Source organism: Hyalella azteca, unplaced genomic scaffold (genome assembly GCF_000764305.2).
Source record: "Hyalella azteca isolate HAZT.00-mixed unplaced genomic scaffold, Hazt_2.0.2 contig15442, whole genome shotgun sequence".
NCBI classification, from domain to species: Eukaryota; Metazoa; Arthropoda; class Malacostraca; order Amphipoda; family Hyalellidae; genus Hyalella; species Hyalella azteca.
The window spans coordinates 543071-558312 of record NW_025945296.1 but is presented as its reverse complement, the minus strand read 5'-3'; the positions used below and the strand labels follow the sequence as shown (position 1 = coordinate 558312).

The 15242-nt window shown below is 35.7% G+C and overlaps 1 protein-coding gene across 1 annotated transcript in view; it reads left to right on the top strand.

Annotated features, from left to right (window-relative positions):
• The window catches only part of LOC108664595, a 30621-nt gene that overhangs the window by 11503 nt on the left and 3876 nt on the right, over positions 1 to 15242 (top strand). The window contains exons 2-3 of the mRNA XM_018151216.1: positions 6950 to 7282; positions 7939 to 8834. Of these exons, the coding sequence (XP_018006705.1) occupies positions 7222 to 7282; positions 7939 to 8834 (957 nt within the window). The 5' untranslated portion in view covers positions 6950 to 7221. The remainder of the gene's footprint in view (positions 1 to 6949; positions 7283 to 7938; positions 8835 to 15242) is intronic.

The following is a 15242-nucleotide window of genomic DNA, read 5'->3' as shown; positions in this document are numbered from 1 at the left end:
AGTGAGTGCGTTTTGAAATGCTACCTTTTCTTGTTTTGAGTGATTTTATTTTATCGTAACCCATAATTTAGTATTCATGTTATGTGAGAATTTTGGTTCTTTCAAAGTATGAATAATTTCAACTTGACGATTTTTCTGATTTACGGTCTTCTCAAGTTCATCGAAACTGCAAACTTGAATATATATTTGACCTGAATATAGATTCATGAATATGAATATATCTCCTCCTAGTTTGTATTATTATGTAGACGTTTCGAGTATTACCTTATTTAATATTGTAGGATATTCACGCTTCATTTGCTCGAAAAAAAAACTTGTTTACTCTTTCATTTTTTGCAGTGCTTATCAGAAAATTTTTATAGTCTATTAATTATTACCGAAATGCATAAATTTTTCCATAATGCTTTCCACAAAATTGACGCGTTTACTGCAGCTTACCTTTTTATTTTAGAATAAACGGAGTTAGCCAAAAAAATTAACATCCAATATTGACTTTATTAGTTTATTACTATACATAAATTGAGTACTATATATTGAAAAATTTTCGTTGTCAATAGCCAGTTCGGTTGCAGTTGAATTTTTGGCCAGCTTCATTTGCTGTTATTTTAAACGAAGATGTGGTATCTACGTAAATGATATAAAACGTATCTTATTGTGCGACTAGAGAACAATTGGTAAACATTGGCCTTATATATGTCCATTTGTGGCTTAACATCGAAAACGTTCAGAGATAAGTTTTCTTCCAGAATTGTCGTAGGGTTTTAAATATGGCCAAAGTATTGTTCACGTTAGCAAATGCTGGACTCGTGCACAGTAACTTGATTAATCTTAATTGGTCGTGCGCCTCAGCTCTGAGTATAAATTCGATCGGTTGTCAGCCACTCAATTCACCATGTAGAAGCGATTCGTCATCGGATGTTTTCTAGCCTGGAAGTGATACTTATTGTGACACCAGTCCGTCATGGTCAAGTATAGCGTGTTTTTAATGTTTTTTTTATGAATGAGATGCAAATGTAATATCTTTTGGGTCCGCAAAGATTTTCCTTTCGAATTTACTTCCATTTCCTTGATTATTTTAATGAATCACCGCAGTGCCATTATTTTTTTCCCCCTCAAATCATAACTGCCTGGTGAATGGTGATTGAGAAGAACTTAACCACTAATTGGAGCTATCCACGGAAACTGCTTGCAATTTTCAAAGAATGTTCATCATTTTGACTCTCCATTCAGAGTCAAGCTTTTGTAAATCGTACGACATCTCTTCATGGCTTCTTATATAAATGCTTCGGAACGTTTCTCCTGCACAAGTTATTGTGCATGCAGATTGAATTATAAGCAATTAATTACAATTTTAGTGCGGAAATTCTTGGCTTCATTAAACTCATATAATTTCATAATTAAAAGAGAAAGTTAAAAAAAACAGCAAATTATTAAGATTAAGAGCAAATTATTTTAGGCTTTCGTAAATGGAACAATAAACTGCGGCTGATTTTTTTCCTGTAGGCTTATTGTTAATATCAACGACTATTCAGGCAGCATTAGTTAGTTAATTATGTATATCATCATAAAATGCGACCATCTGCTTTTTGAATTGTATTATGTTATCGCTTCATTCGGATGCACAAGCAAACCAATCTGATAAATATTGCCTTTAAACTTTTGTGCAAAGCGTTACATTTACCTAAAGACAAGAAAGAGTTATTTTTTACAATTTCTTCCTTCCTATTCTGCGCGTTTTAAGGAATTGCTATACATTATAACCGAAAAATTGCCAAACAAGTCAAAAAATAATTATAGAAATTCCTTTAATTCTTATTGCTTGAACTGCAAGTATTTGTAGAATATTATTATCAGTTTCTTATTATTAATTTTCGATTTGATGTCAACTGGCTGCTCTGACGGTTTGAACGATGATTATAGATATATCAAAAGCTGCAAGTCACAAATCTTCAAATTATTCGCAAACTCTGTTTTCTTCGATGTTGAGTTTATGCAAATGCTTCATTCTATATTTTTAAATGGACAGCTTCAGCATATTTGTTGCACGTCATATAGAGAATACCATGAATTTACGATAGGTATGGTCGTTTAGTGACTTCATGACGTTCGCCATGATTTATGGAGTGATATATTGATGGGATCAGCGTTTAATATATAGGTATAAAGTGTTGAGATCTGCAGTTAATATAACTTGCCGTAATCCGAAGTTGTATTTTACGCCGTTGAAGTTTGTAGCGTCTGCCTGTTGAGCAATGAATATATAGGGTCGCCAGCCAGTTACGCTAGTATGTCGAAGTGAAAGTTATCTAATATTCCTCGTATGAGATACATAGTTTCATAAGCATCATATTGGCTAAAACTTACCGTCGAGATTAAGGTAAATGTAAAAGAGTTGTTTTCAGAATAATATTTTTACGAATGCCAAAAATTGAGTCGGGTTCGTCGAAATCTTTGACTGCAAAAAACACACGGCGTCGCAAGCGGTGTTGAAGGTCAGGAAAAGCGTGTCGAGAATCGGCTTGCGTTTTAAAGCCGCTCTTATGCTGTTGTGGCTCCAGATTTTTTAGCTTCTGTGCTGCAATTCACGCTCAATTCATTGGCGTTCTTATGGCGAGTGAAAAACTTTAAATTGTTATAGCTGAAGTACTTGCATTTTATGTCAAATGTTCTCTGAAGATTAAATTTTCAATCAAAAAAGCATTGCCAAGCCATGTATTGTTGGCTCGAACATCGCTTTTTTAAGTCTGTATATATAGTGTGCATGTAGAACAAGCCGTAGCTTATCGCACTTGGGCGAAAAATTAACTTGAGTCGGTCGAAAGCAAAGAATAAAACGATTCAATTGAATTGTAAGACTTTCGTCAGTACAAAGAAGCCTCCATGATTTCTTCACAAATATTCTCATTATCTGGTATTACGGTTCATAGCTGATATTCCGATGAGTTCAACACAACCGCTCTACTACCATCCAGATATTAGAATATGAGTAATACCAAGTACCTCTTTATAAATAACAATCTTGTTAATTACACACATTTAAAAGATTTCTATGGACTTTGAATAGGTAGATTGAAAAGTCGACGGTCACACCATCCGAATTTTTTACGCTGACTGGAAATTGAGAACTCGTTTTGAGAGTTCGAGAATTGAAATTAAATAAATTCAAGGTGCTTCTCATTATTCAACTTGAATTAGCTGCGAGCATGATTATGTTGATAGTAAGTGAAATTAATGGCGATGAGAGAAAAGAGTTACAGGTCATAAAATTACTAATTTTATGGTCAGTTGCGTAGGTACTAATTTTGCGAACTTTAGGACACCTTAAGTTTTGGAACACAAATTACGAAACATGTTTCCGGTTTCACAGTTTCAAAAAAAGTATTCCGTTTCACTGTTCATTTACTATGTTTTGCATGGAGCATCCCGTTTCACAAGGTTATTCGTGCGGAAGTCATGAACTAACGTTTGATCGACTCGCCAAAGCTCCTGTATATCTCAAAGCTTCGTTTTTGACCAAATAAACTTCTGCTTACAATTTTAGCCGCTCATTGCGAATAAGAATATTTTGAAAATTGTTAACACCGCAACAGAAATTAGATTGTTGATTGGGGAGCAATCTCTTTTAGAGATCTAAGTGCAGGACCTCCCATTATTTGCACAGGGTTGAATTTGACAGCTTTCTTTAATTGTTTTAATTAAAAAAATTAAGTGTCTAAGTGAAAATAAAGTTAATAAAAAGTCAATCAAGCCCAAAGATGTAATCTAAGGGGAAAAATGATAATATGTACTATATTGAATTTATAGACATGGGTTGAAAATGAACAAGCAAGTGAAAAGTGTTCCATAATTGTTACTCAATGTTTTATAACTGGCGTGAAATGGTATTATCTGATTTTTGTAATCAGATCAATGATTTCTTGCAATACTCAATACTCTATGAGGCCTTAATTTTTCCAGTTTTCGAAAAATATTTATAATTTTATTTTAATCCCTAATATGAAATAAAATATTATATAGAAAAATCATGAAATAACTTCTAGACAAGTCATTTAATCGAGATGAAAGCACTGAGAAAGCGATACATCGATGGCTTGAAGCTATTGAGTGAAACCTTGGTCTTGGGGCACAGCCATGTATACGAAGGAGGAATGGGTTGCTGCTGTCACCTCGACTAACTTTCGCTTCGTACCATCTATGTTGTTCGTGTCGTGCTTTTCCACCCATACCTTACTCATAAATCGTGTTGTTTTTGTACGAAATTACTCGTCCAAAATAGTGTTGAACTCGGTGGACTTAACCCTTTGTCAACGTATACCAAAACCGACGTCAATGCTATTCGTACTGAAATACCTGGGAACTAGTGTTATTGTCATGATGCAATGGATTACAAATTAGAAATTTTCGCGATGTTTCTTATAATTTTCTTATCTGATTCTTGAAAATCCGTTGGAAGTCGGAAGGACTCTTTGAAGCACTAGAAGTAAGGTAATAGTACTTCGATATAACAACGTTGCTATACATCATTAAAAATGCTCATGCAATCACGTCTTGTCTCGAATAGCAAACGAAGCTCATAAGAATTGCAGTCACGCAATTTCGGGTGAATGCAAAACCTGCAAAAATGTATGCTGAAACTTTAGGAAGTCGATCTTATGCTAGATCGGCTCTTCAGGTGCTAAATTAAAAAGTCACGTTTGGATTATTTATTTATGAGCGTTTTTTTCACAAAATAAATTTTATTCAATCGCTTTTTGTCTTGAAAAAAGCCAAACAAAAAATTTTATTCAATTACTTTTTTTGTCTGAAATTTATACGCATTAGAAGTATCATGGATTACATTTACTATTTCCATTCTAGATTGAATTGCATTGCAATTCGCAATAACGTTAGGTATTTATATTATTATTATCTGTGCATAATATCTCGCTCTATTTCATCATCAACCTCCTTTCCATTCGGATATTTCAGTGAATTATATATTAATATTCTAATTAATTCTGTTAATTATAAAACGGGACTGATATATAACTGAATCGTGTTATGTAACCACATTTTCCCCACATCTATAGACCAATGAATATTTATTCTCTTATCCACTGAGTAATAGAGAAGGCATATTTCGTATGCACTCTTATCTCCGACTATGCAATTTATTATACCAGTCATCGCTTGCTGTTGTTAGCTGCAGAAATATGCAGTGTAGTGCGCCGGCAACCTTGGGTCGCGTGAAAGTTCGCGTGCGCGAATACGTCTGACTCGGTGACTGCACCGCTGCGTGATGCGGCTGCTGAGCTCAGACTCGCGCGTAGCAGCGATGCTTCTCGTGTCTCAAGTGCTGCTGCTGCGCTGCGTGATGCGGCTGCTTAGCTCAGACTCGCGCGTAGCAGCGATGCTTCTCGTGTCTCAAGTGCTGCTGCTGCACCGCTGCGTGATGCGGCTGCTGAGCTCAGACTCGCGCGTAGCAGCGATGCTTCTCGGGTCTCAAGTGCTGCTGCACCGCTGCGTGATGCGGCTGCTTAGCTCAGACGCGCGCGTAGCAGCGATGCTTCTCGTGTCTCAAGTGCTGCTGCTGCACCGCTGCGTGATGCGGCTGCTGAGCTCAGACGCGCGCGTAGCAGCGATGCTTCTCGGGTCTCAAGTGCTGCTGCTGCGCTGCGTGATGCGGCTGCTAAGCTCAGACGCGCGCGTAGCAGCGATGCTTCTCGTGTCTCAAGTGCTGCTGCTGCGCTGCGTGATGCGGCTGCTTAGCTCAGACGCGCGCGTAGCAGCGATGCTTCTCGGGTCTCAAGTGCTGCTGCTGCTGTGCCGAATGACATGCCGTTGTTTTTATTGCGGAAAATGTTGTGTGTATTTTTCTTTTTCAATGTGTACGCTTAGTTGTTTGTGCTTGCAAATGTCGCTAAAACAAACACTTTTTTTGTCAATCAATTCATGTTTCATTTTAAATCGGCTTACAATATATTTTGAAATGAATTTTCAGTCGCATTGTAAGTTTGTTGCGAAAATTGTTTTTTTTTTATTTACTTATCGCTGATTTTTGCGTCAGAACATTTTTAATTTTCTTCAGCGGTTTAACCGAAAACTCGACGGACTGTTCTTTTGCGCAGAGTTATCAACTGATCTCATCTTTCCCTATCGGCGAATCCTGCTCATTATATGTGTACCTCTTTAGATGCAATATAGACGTAATCTATTTTGTAAATCGGGATTTCATTTCCGTATTCTCAACACGGTAGACAGAGTAAAGTAGTAGAAGACCAGTATATATAGTATACAATATGCTAGAGTGGTAGTATAGTAGTAGTAGACCACTCTATATTCTTTAAAAAAAGTATAGTAATAGTGTGCTACTAAATATATAGTATATTATATAGTAGAGTAGTAAAGCAGTGGACACACTGCTTGTTGAGTGTTTTATCCATTTCAAGTGAAGCAAAGCCAGGAGTGATTAACTGCATCAATTTTTATTCATTTATACTTATATTTGGGAAATTTCCGCAATTCATCAGAAGAGAATAATATTGCTCAGATTGCATACACAGCATGAGTGCGCACTGTCCTTGAATAGCAAGCATTACGTTTTACGTGCCAGCTGCACGGCTGTATCGTATCGCAGTTAACCTAAAAATTCGTGATAACGTAAAAACATCGCCAAGTTTTAGTTGTTTTATGAAAGCTCATCTAATATTGAGTTCATTCCACTTGCTAATTAGGGACAATTTTAAATTCAATATCATGTTTATCGGTATGCAAAGACACTCGTTTCTTTAGTCGTTCACTTTTGTTTTTTGTCCAGTTTGTGCTGTCCGGTACACAAATGAAAAGAGTATCAATAATTATATTATTATCAATGGCTACATGCTTTATGTGCATATGGGCATAATTGATTTAGTGTTATTTTGTTCACGTTAAAATATATTTCCCTAATGCATTTTCATGTTATTTTCAGGACTCCAACGGCCAACAGGGAAGACTTCGAAGCCGGAGTAGCAGCCGGTCCCCACGTTCTCCTACGTACATTAATATCACCAAATATAAATTTTTTGGCCACCATGAAAAAATCAATCTATCCAATCGTTGATTCACCAAATAAAAAGTTTTCTGTCTCAATTATGTGATTTTTTGGCCAGTCACAGCAGCTATTCAATCTTGCCTTTTTGAAAGTCATCCGCCCGGTGGAAGTCATGCATTTCGCATTCAAAGTTCCTCCGATTTGAGGTCATGTCTATGTTACCATGTGGCCCGTCTTCCCTTCTTCTTCCTACATCATGCGGAGAAGAAGGTTAGTGCCTTAACATAATAAACAACGAACTTTCGTAATATTATTCCTGATTTGAATTATTAATTGAAATAAATTTTAATTGATTTGAATTAATCATTCCTTATTTTACTAGCTCATATTTTTTTTGCAATATTTATTTCGCATCAATCGATGGATGCATTGCTTATAAAGTGATGATGGTTTAGTATCCATTTCACTAATGCTTCCATAGAAAAGTTTTTCGGTACACTTTCATGAGTATAGGATATTGCACTGACAATAAAACTTGTAGAGAACAATTATTGATCATTTTTAATTTTGTATCGCATCATTACGTAGGTTTCTATGTCAAAACATATCACTATTTTGGCTTGTTGAGATGTTAACATGAAACTCACTCACTACCTCGTAAATAAATAGCTGGAAAACAATCATTTGTGGATGTTTCATTGTGCCATAATTACAATGTCGGATTACGTTCAGTATGTTTCATTAAATTTTAATGAATAATCTTGATCACTTCCTGATATATTTTTCGATAACAAATAATACCAACTTATATAACTAAATCAACCTTTTTTTCGATCTTGTAAGAAAGACTTCTATTCTTCGAATCTTATACGTACCTATGTTAGTATTATTTTCTTGCATTTTATGTCTTTTTTTTCATCTTCCAGGGCACCACAGACGAAAACGCCAGACTTTACAGCGCCTGCGACCTACCAAAGCACTCAGAAAATCAAGACTAGAAGACTGCGTGGCACGCTGTACGCATGACACCCTGACGAATGGCATGTCTATTGACCATCGCCATCCTCGTCCTCTGGAACGCGCGCTGTCTAGTGCCGAACCTCCGGACACTGGATTCCTTACGGCGTTGCCCTGGGACTTTGCCCCCAAGCTTGAAGTCATGAATATTGTTAGTGGTACTGACGCTAGGGTAACAGGTGTTCCGAGTTCAAGTGAGGTCAACGGAAGTAAAGTGGAAGACTCGGTGAAGAATAAGTTGGTGTATGAACTAAGCGATGAATTAGAATGCAGAAGAAGAACTGTAACGTGTGAAAATATTGAAAAAGTGGCCTGTGTGAACAGTGTGGTTGAGTTGAGTCAAAGTGTAAGATATGATAATCATTTTAAGTGTAAAAAATTAAGAATATCACTAAATAGCCTTAACGTAAATAAAAATTATTGTTCGGTGCCAAAAGTTGTCCCACCAAATGTAAAAAGCAAAATTAATTTCGACGTTGTTGTAAGAAACTCAAAGATTTGCCAAAAAACCCAACGCAAAGAATCTTTTATGTCGCTTTTTACTTCAACTATACGAAGAAGAAATAAGTTCTTCCTGTTGCCTTCTCCAATTAACTTCTTGCATCAGTTGTTGCTGATGGCCCTAACCCTGCTATTTACTCTACCTATTGCCCTGTCAACGACGGGATCACCACCTCGGTACTCACGCGACGCCATGCCCAACACCAGCTTCTCGTGTGACGACAAGGCGTCGGGAGGTTACTACGCGGACACGCAGGCCGAGTGTCAGATGTTTCACGTGTGTGTTCGCGTCAGCGAAGAAGAGGTGAGTGATGAAACTAGATCATATCTTAATACTAGATCTATCTAAATCTAAGATATAATATAATAAGATAATATAAATAAGATTATATCTTAAGATCTCTCTAAAACTAGATCTATCATAATCTAAAGATCTTATCTTTATATTAAGATAATATCTAAATCTAAGATGATATAACGATATACATTAAGATATAATCTAAATAAGATTATATCTTAAGATCTATCTAAAACTAGTACTGATTAAGATCTATCTTTATACTGTCTGGGGTGTTTCGTATCTTCCAGCCTAAAAGGTAAATAGCTGAAATAGCTTTTTAGGTAAATAGCTGAAGCGCTAGTAAACATATGACCACTAAACTATAAGTTGTTTGCTGTTCCACAGCGATTTTTCAAGTACAACATTTCCTATGTTTGAATGCGAATTTATAATTTTTCGAAGACAATCTTTGATTTTATTGCTTGCTAAGACAGCAGAAAACAGGATTGCTAGCGGCAAAATTCCTATAAGTGATGAATCGAACTAAGAAAAGCTATTTACTTTTTGAATCTTTTATGCAAGCGATCCTTCAAAAAAGATTGTTTCTTTTTAATTTAATAGTATTCGCGAGGAGTCCTTGATATAATGAGCTATGTAGCCGTATCAATTAAAAACCGGACAAGGTTCGAGTCTGATCAATGTACTTATAGGCGGAAGGTAATAAAATGATAATATTTATCAACATGGGATTTAGCTTTAGTCGTAGGTAATAAAAGAAACTTAATTGGCATTTGGCACAAGCTTTTGTTAATAAACGAATCGCCTAACTGTTTGACTATATCAACCTTAAAATACTGGCTATAACTACGATTTGTAAGACTCGATTATCACGTTAAAAATATGAAGCTGCTTCGCGCTCTCGCTAGAAATTTGTCGTTCAGTTTTGTTATAAAATAACTCGTTTCTACTGAAGGCCGGCGTCATATGAGATGTAGCTGCTTAAGTGGCATTGACGTTATAATTAATCAAATGTACGTATACGTCTCTCGCATTTACGGTTAGAAAACATTCATTTTTGGTAATGTGTAGAACATAATCCAATTATCAGTAAAAATCGTCTAGACACACACCGTATCTGTTATCATTGTCGTGAAACGTTGTACAACTATCATCTGAATATTAAAAAGAGTAACATTACGTTTACGTACGATGTTATACTCATGGCAGTGAATGTTACACATCGGGACGCTTAATTTACTGAGCGTGTTAACAAGATCTCATTATATATACAAAGCGTGTTACATCGCTAAAGGTTCATCCATATCGTGGCACTTAAATTTTAGAATCAAGGCTATACAATCGTGTCAAGGAATGGTTATCTAACTAAACATTAACCGTACTTTGCCTTCCGCTCCTGTTCGTATCACAATATTATTCAAGTTTCAGAACATTTAAATATATTGGTACCCTATTTGAAGCATGTTCGTAATTTTTTCATCTTTCAATCTCTTGTGGTTGTCAGCAAGTAGCCAATTGTCGTGTGGGTCATCAAAAAATCATTTGTGATTGCTAAGCAATCACTTGTCGTGATTGCTTGCAAGCCATCACTTGTTGGCGCCTTTCCTAGTTATCCAATGCATGATTGATAGACCGTAAACCTGTGCCAGTCTTATGATCTTTGCTGTCGTCCATGAAGAGATGTGGCTGAAAATTACGCTACAAGGTATTAGAGATCTATTCTTGAGTTACGTACCTGGTAATGACGAATGTTGAGGGTGATGAACGTTTTAGAATCGTTGGGTATTGTGTGTTGATAGTGATGAACGTTTTCAAATCGTCGGGTATTGTGTGTTGAAAATGATGAACGTTTTCGAATCGTCGGGTATTGTGTGTTGATAGTGATGAACGTTTTCGAGTCGTCGGGTAATGTGTGTTTTGATAATGATGAACGTTTTAGAGTCGTCTAGTATTGTGTGTTGAAAATGATGAACGTTTTCGAATCGTCGGGTAATGTGTGTTGATAGTGATGAACGTTGTCGAGTTGTCGGGCATTGTGTGTTTTGATAATGATGAACGTTTCAGAGTCGTCTAGTATTGTGTGTTGATAGTGATGAACGTTTTCGAGTCATCAGGTACTATTTTGTGTTGGTTGTTGAAAATATTTTGGAGTCGTGTGGTAATGATGTATGTTGGCAGTGATGAATGATTCAGAGCCGTCTGGTTTCTTACTTCACCAAATTGTTTCAACTTTCTCTTCTATTCGACTGTGAAGTTTGCTGTCTCGAGTTTCCTGCAAAGTACTGTTGGCATGTCCAATTCGAAGTTTCTGCCAATTGTAGCAATGGGGTAGGACGGAATTTTTTTGATAAAATACTAAGAAATTTTTAACAAATTGGATAGTATTATTCGTAAGCTTGACTGTTCTTCCAGAAAAGTCAGATTTGTATTTGGTCACAGCAACGTTGCACCAGATAGATATAATCACTAAAATTCTGTCTTCAGCTCTGTGCATGCAGTGTTTTAGATATGAAAGCAAACTTTTTCCTTCCTAACCGTACAATTTTTTTCGTTTTCGATACATTTATAAGTGCAAAACCAGCCTCATAACATTGCAGTGCCAACAATGTACCAAACACTTATTAACCTCTGCAAATAATTCGTTTGTAAGATCGATAAAAACGACTCAAAAATCGGTTCAATGGGTACGAAAATTACATCTTTTGGTTACAACACTCAGTTGATATAGTCTAGTAAGATCAATAAAGAGAGAGTCAAAAATCGGTTCAATGGGTACGAAAATTACATAATTTTGGTTACAACACCCACTTGATATAGTCAAACCTCGCTCGAGATCATAGAACTTACATACATACTTAATTGACCCCTCACCTCTCCCAATGAACCAATGCTATAGTGACTGGTCTACGTGCATCGCTGCATGATACATGTTCCCGGTTGCGACGCGTGTGTGGAGATTGTGAAGTTGATTGCCTTTGTTGAGGCACTCGGAGGCTCATTCTGAACTTTCTCTCGCATTGGACGGTTTGCTTTGTTCCTGCTTAGACTGGCAGAGATCGAACTGCCGCCGACGACGCTGACCCCGTTCACTCTTACTGCGATCTACCAAGTTGATTAAATTCATAAAAAAATGTAAAGGTATGGATGGGTGATTAATTCATACCGAATTGAATTCGTTCAGGAATCATTTTCTAGTTCTTGGTAACATTTTTTATTTGTTATCAGTGAATTAATTTGAGACAATCTATTAATATTGTCATGTGTGAGAAGCAAGAGAGAAGTGCATATCTTCCTCTTCACCCTCAAATATCATTAATAACTACTAATGTTATCCTTAGACAAAGGGTTAGATTGTGGACAAATTTTTTAGAGTAAAATTCATCTACATCCATCGAAGCAACAAATTTAGATTGTGAGGGGTCGGATAACTGTTGAAAAAGCTCATTTTAAATACTCAAAAGGATTTCTGAAATTATATTAGAGGTTAAGCTAGAAACTTGGGGTTCCGTTATAGTTATACTATCAAGAAACAATAATATTGCGTCTAAAGCAACGATTAATATTGCTAAATGATTTCCGCTCAAATTTGCCACTGATAAAACATTCGTATGGTATTTCTTTTTCACAAATCTGTAATAAGTAAATGAATGACTGATTCATACACGCTAAACCAACTTAACAGCGAGTTACTGATTTGAAGATGTGTGGATGTCATTTGATTACATCTATAGATCGACTAATGTTTATACATCCTTTATGTCTGTACTCATATTTCTTTACTAAATATTTGGTATACCTGACCCTAATAAATTGTAGTTATCCTAAAATAGTCCCTAGTCTTTGTAGACAAATTCGTCTGCTTCGCTCAACCCATTGTTTAAATGTCAGCAACGAGCTGGAGAATAAGCTCTCTATCGGTCAAATGCCGGTGAAAAATTCTGATTTACCATGGTTCCCCGATTGATACGATTGCTCTGTAGATGGAAAATGTTAAATGATAAGTTGAATCATAACTTTCTAAATATTTAAAAGAGGTATTTAGTACCTATTTAAGTTCGACAGGATTTTCATTAAGCTTAATCTCAATGTTGACCTGTCGGTTTGACAACGCCCGTCCTTTCAGCCTCTGTCACCACCCACTCCCTTTCACACTTCTAGTTCTAATTGATAGGTTCGTTAAAATTGACTCATTAGTCCTAATTTCGTTGCTTAAAAACTGCAATGCACATTATACAAGCTCACTGTAATAAAATTAATCATATGAAAATAATTTTCAGTGAAATGGTTACTACACCTTCAACAATTATTAAACTCATTCCATTCAAACTGACTAAATTGATCAGACAAAACCAAAAGTTGTCTTAATGCATCTCATTTGTAGTCTTACTTTACCTAACATCAGTTTAATCTATTCTTTTCACCTATACCCAGGCAACATTGTTGAACAACGAAGCGCCAGCGTCAATTTAGTCTACCATTTTTTTTTTATTTGAAAAATATTCAAGTTTTACTTATCTCTTGGAATTGATGAATAATCTTATTTTAATAATATTGATTTAATTGATAGATAATCTTATCTAAGGGAATGTTGAACTTACTAACAATTAACAATGTCAAGTTGGCGAGCGGCAGTCATTGAGACGCCGCCGAAGGAAACACTTTCACTGCAAATATTTTTTATCGCCAACAATCTATAGCAACAAGTTTGTGTTCTAGAAGAAAGTTGTGCACTGATGCTCTCACAAAAACGTAGAACGCAGCAATTTTCGTGAGAAATGTAATCGAGGTAGGGAGGTTAACGAATCGTGCTTGAATGGGAGGTTAATGAATCGTGCTTGAATGGGAGGTTAATGAATCGTGCTTGAATGGGAGGTTAATGAATCGTGCTTGAACGAGAGGTTAATGAATCGTGCTTGAATGGGAGGTTAAGGTATCCTGCTTGAGTCATATTTTATTTCTCAACTTTTGTAGAGAGTGCTGGTGATTGTTTAGGGTAAATTACGTAGTGAAGCCATTAATTTCTAGTTCAATTTACTAATTGATAATGAAAGTTACGATGAAGAGAGTTGAAATCTTGCTACTCTAATTTCAGAGGAAATTCAAGGCAGTGATTGCTGAGCGAGGAGATTTAAAAAAAATTGTTAATTTCAAATAAATTTAGGCGAATTTCAAATAAATTTATGTGAAATTCACATAAATTTTGAGGAATTTCCAAAAAATTGTGGCAAAAAATACTTAAAAATTGATTTTTTTTTATTCTGTAACCTTGGTTTATCTGAGTTTTAAGCAAACTAAAGATATGAATACTTTAAAGCGAGGAGCATTTCACGACCAGTAACCTTTCTTTCATATCTCAGGTTCCATCGTATAAATTGTCTTCGCTGTACACCACACATGACTACAATATAGTTTATATTCAATATAGTTTATATTCAATATTTATTTACAGCACGAAAAGTTAAGAAGGCGCCCGAATAAATGACGCCTATTCAATTTTTTGCTGCCAAGCAACGTAATAGGCTGACAACCAAAGCAGTTTAAATTTATTATGAAAGCATTGTGCAGGGTAGAAAGTGCGAAAAATAAACTTTAACATTAATGATTCGTTATGTGTTTTGATGCTTTAAATCGTTGATTTGCTGTAAATTTGATGATTCTTCTAAAAATAAGAAATACTGTGCATATGGCGACAGAATTCATGTTGGAATATGAACTTTCATTAGAACCATCAAGCTATAATTGCTTATATTATCAAGTTTTAATTTAGCTTGTTTAATAAGCAAGTTAATTGCTTATATCATCGAGTTATAATTGTTTCTGGGACCTATTACTGTTTAATAGAGCTCCAATATCTTATTTTCCTGTTTCAAGTTAAGTTGCTTTTCGTTGTAAAAACTTCGTAAATTGCAAAAACTCCATTATAAGACGCGAGTGTCTTCGATATCGTCAAAACTTTTACTGTGTTGAAATGAACTCATAATTCACGTCCCTTTTTCTTATCTACGAACCACAAGCTGTTCAATTTAACTTTATTCCCAACTTTCCTCCAGCCTTGCTGTTTATGACAATGACTGATTCAATTTAGATTTACAGTCAGATTGACTGCGAGATGAACGTCAATCAAACCATTAACTATATTCATTCCTTGGTTACGAACTTTGTTTTTTCTCATACGCCATTCGTTTTACCGATAGATTAGAGAAGAGCGATTCTGTTATGAGAATACGACTCAAACAGCGTCATCACAGCTGGAGGATGTTGCTTACAGTTGGAACTTATTTTTCTCAATTTTGGGTGTGTTTAAAAGTATGTATTATAGAATACGAATCCTACTTTCCTTTTTTATTTCGTTTTGCCTCATTTCATCAAAATTTTTTATCTCGTTTCTTAACTTGAAAGGAAAATCAAGGTGTT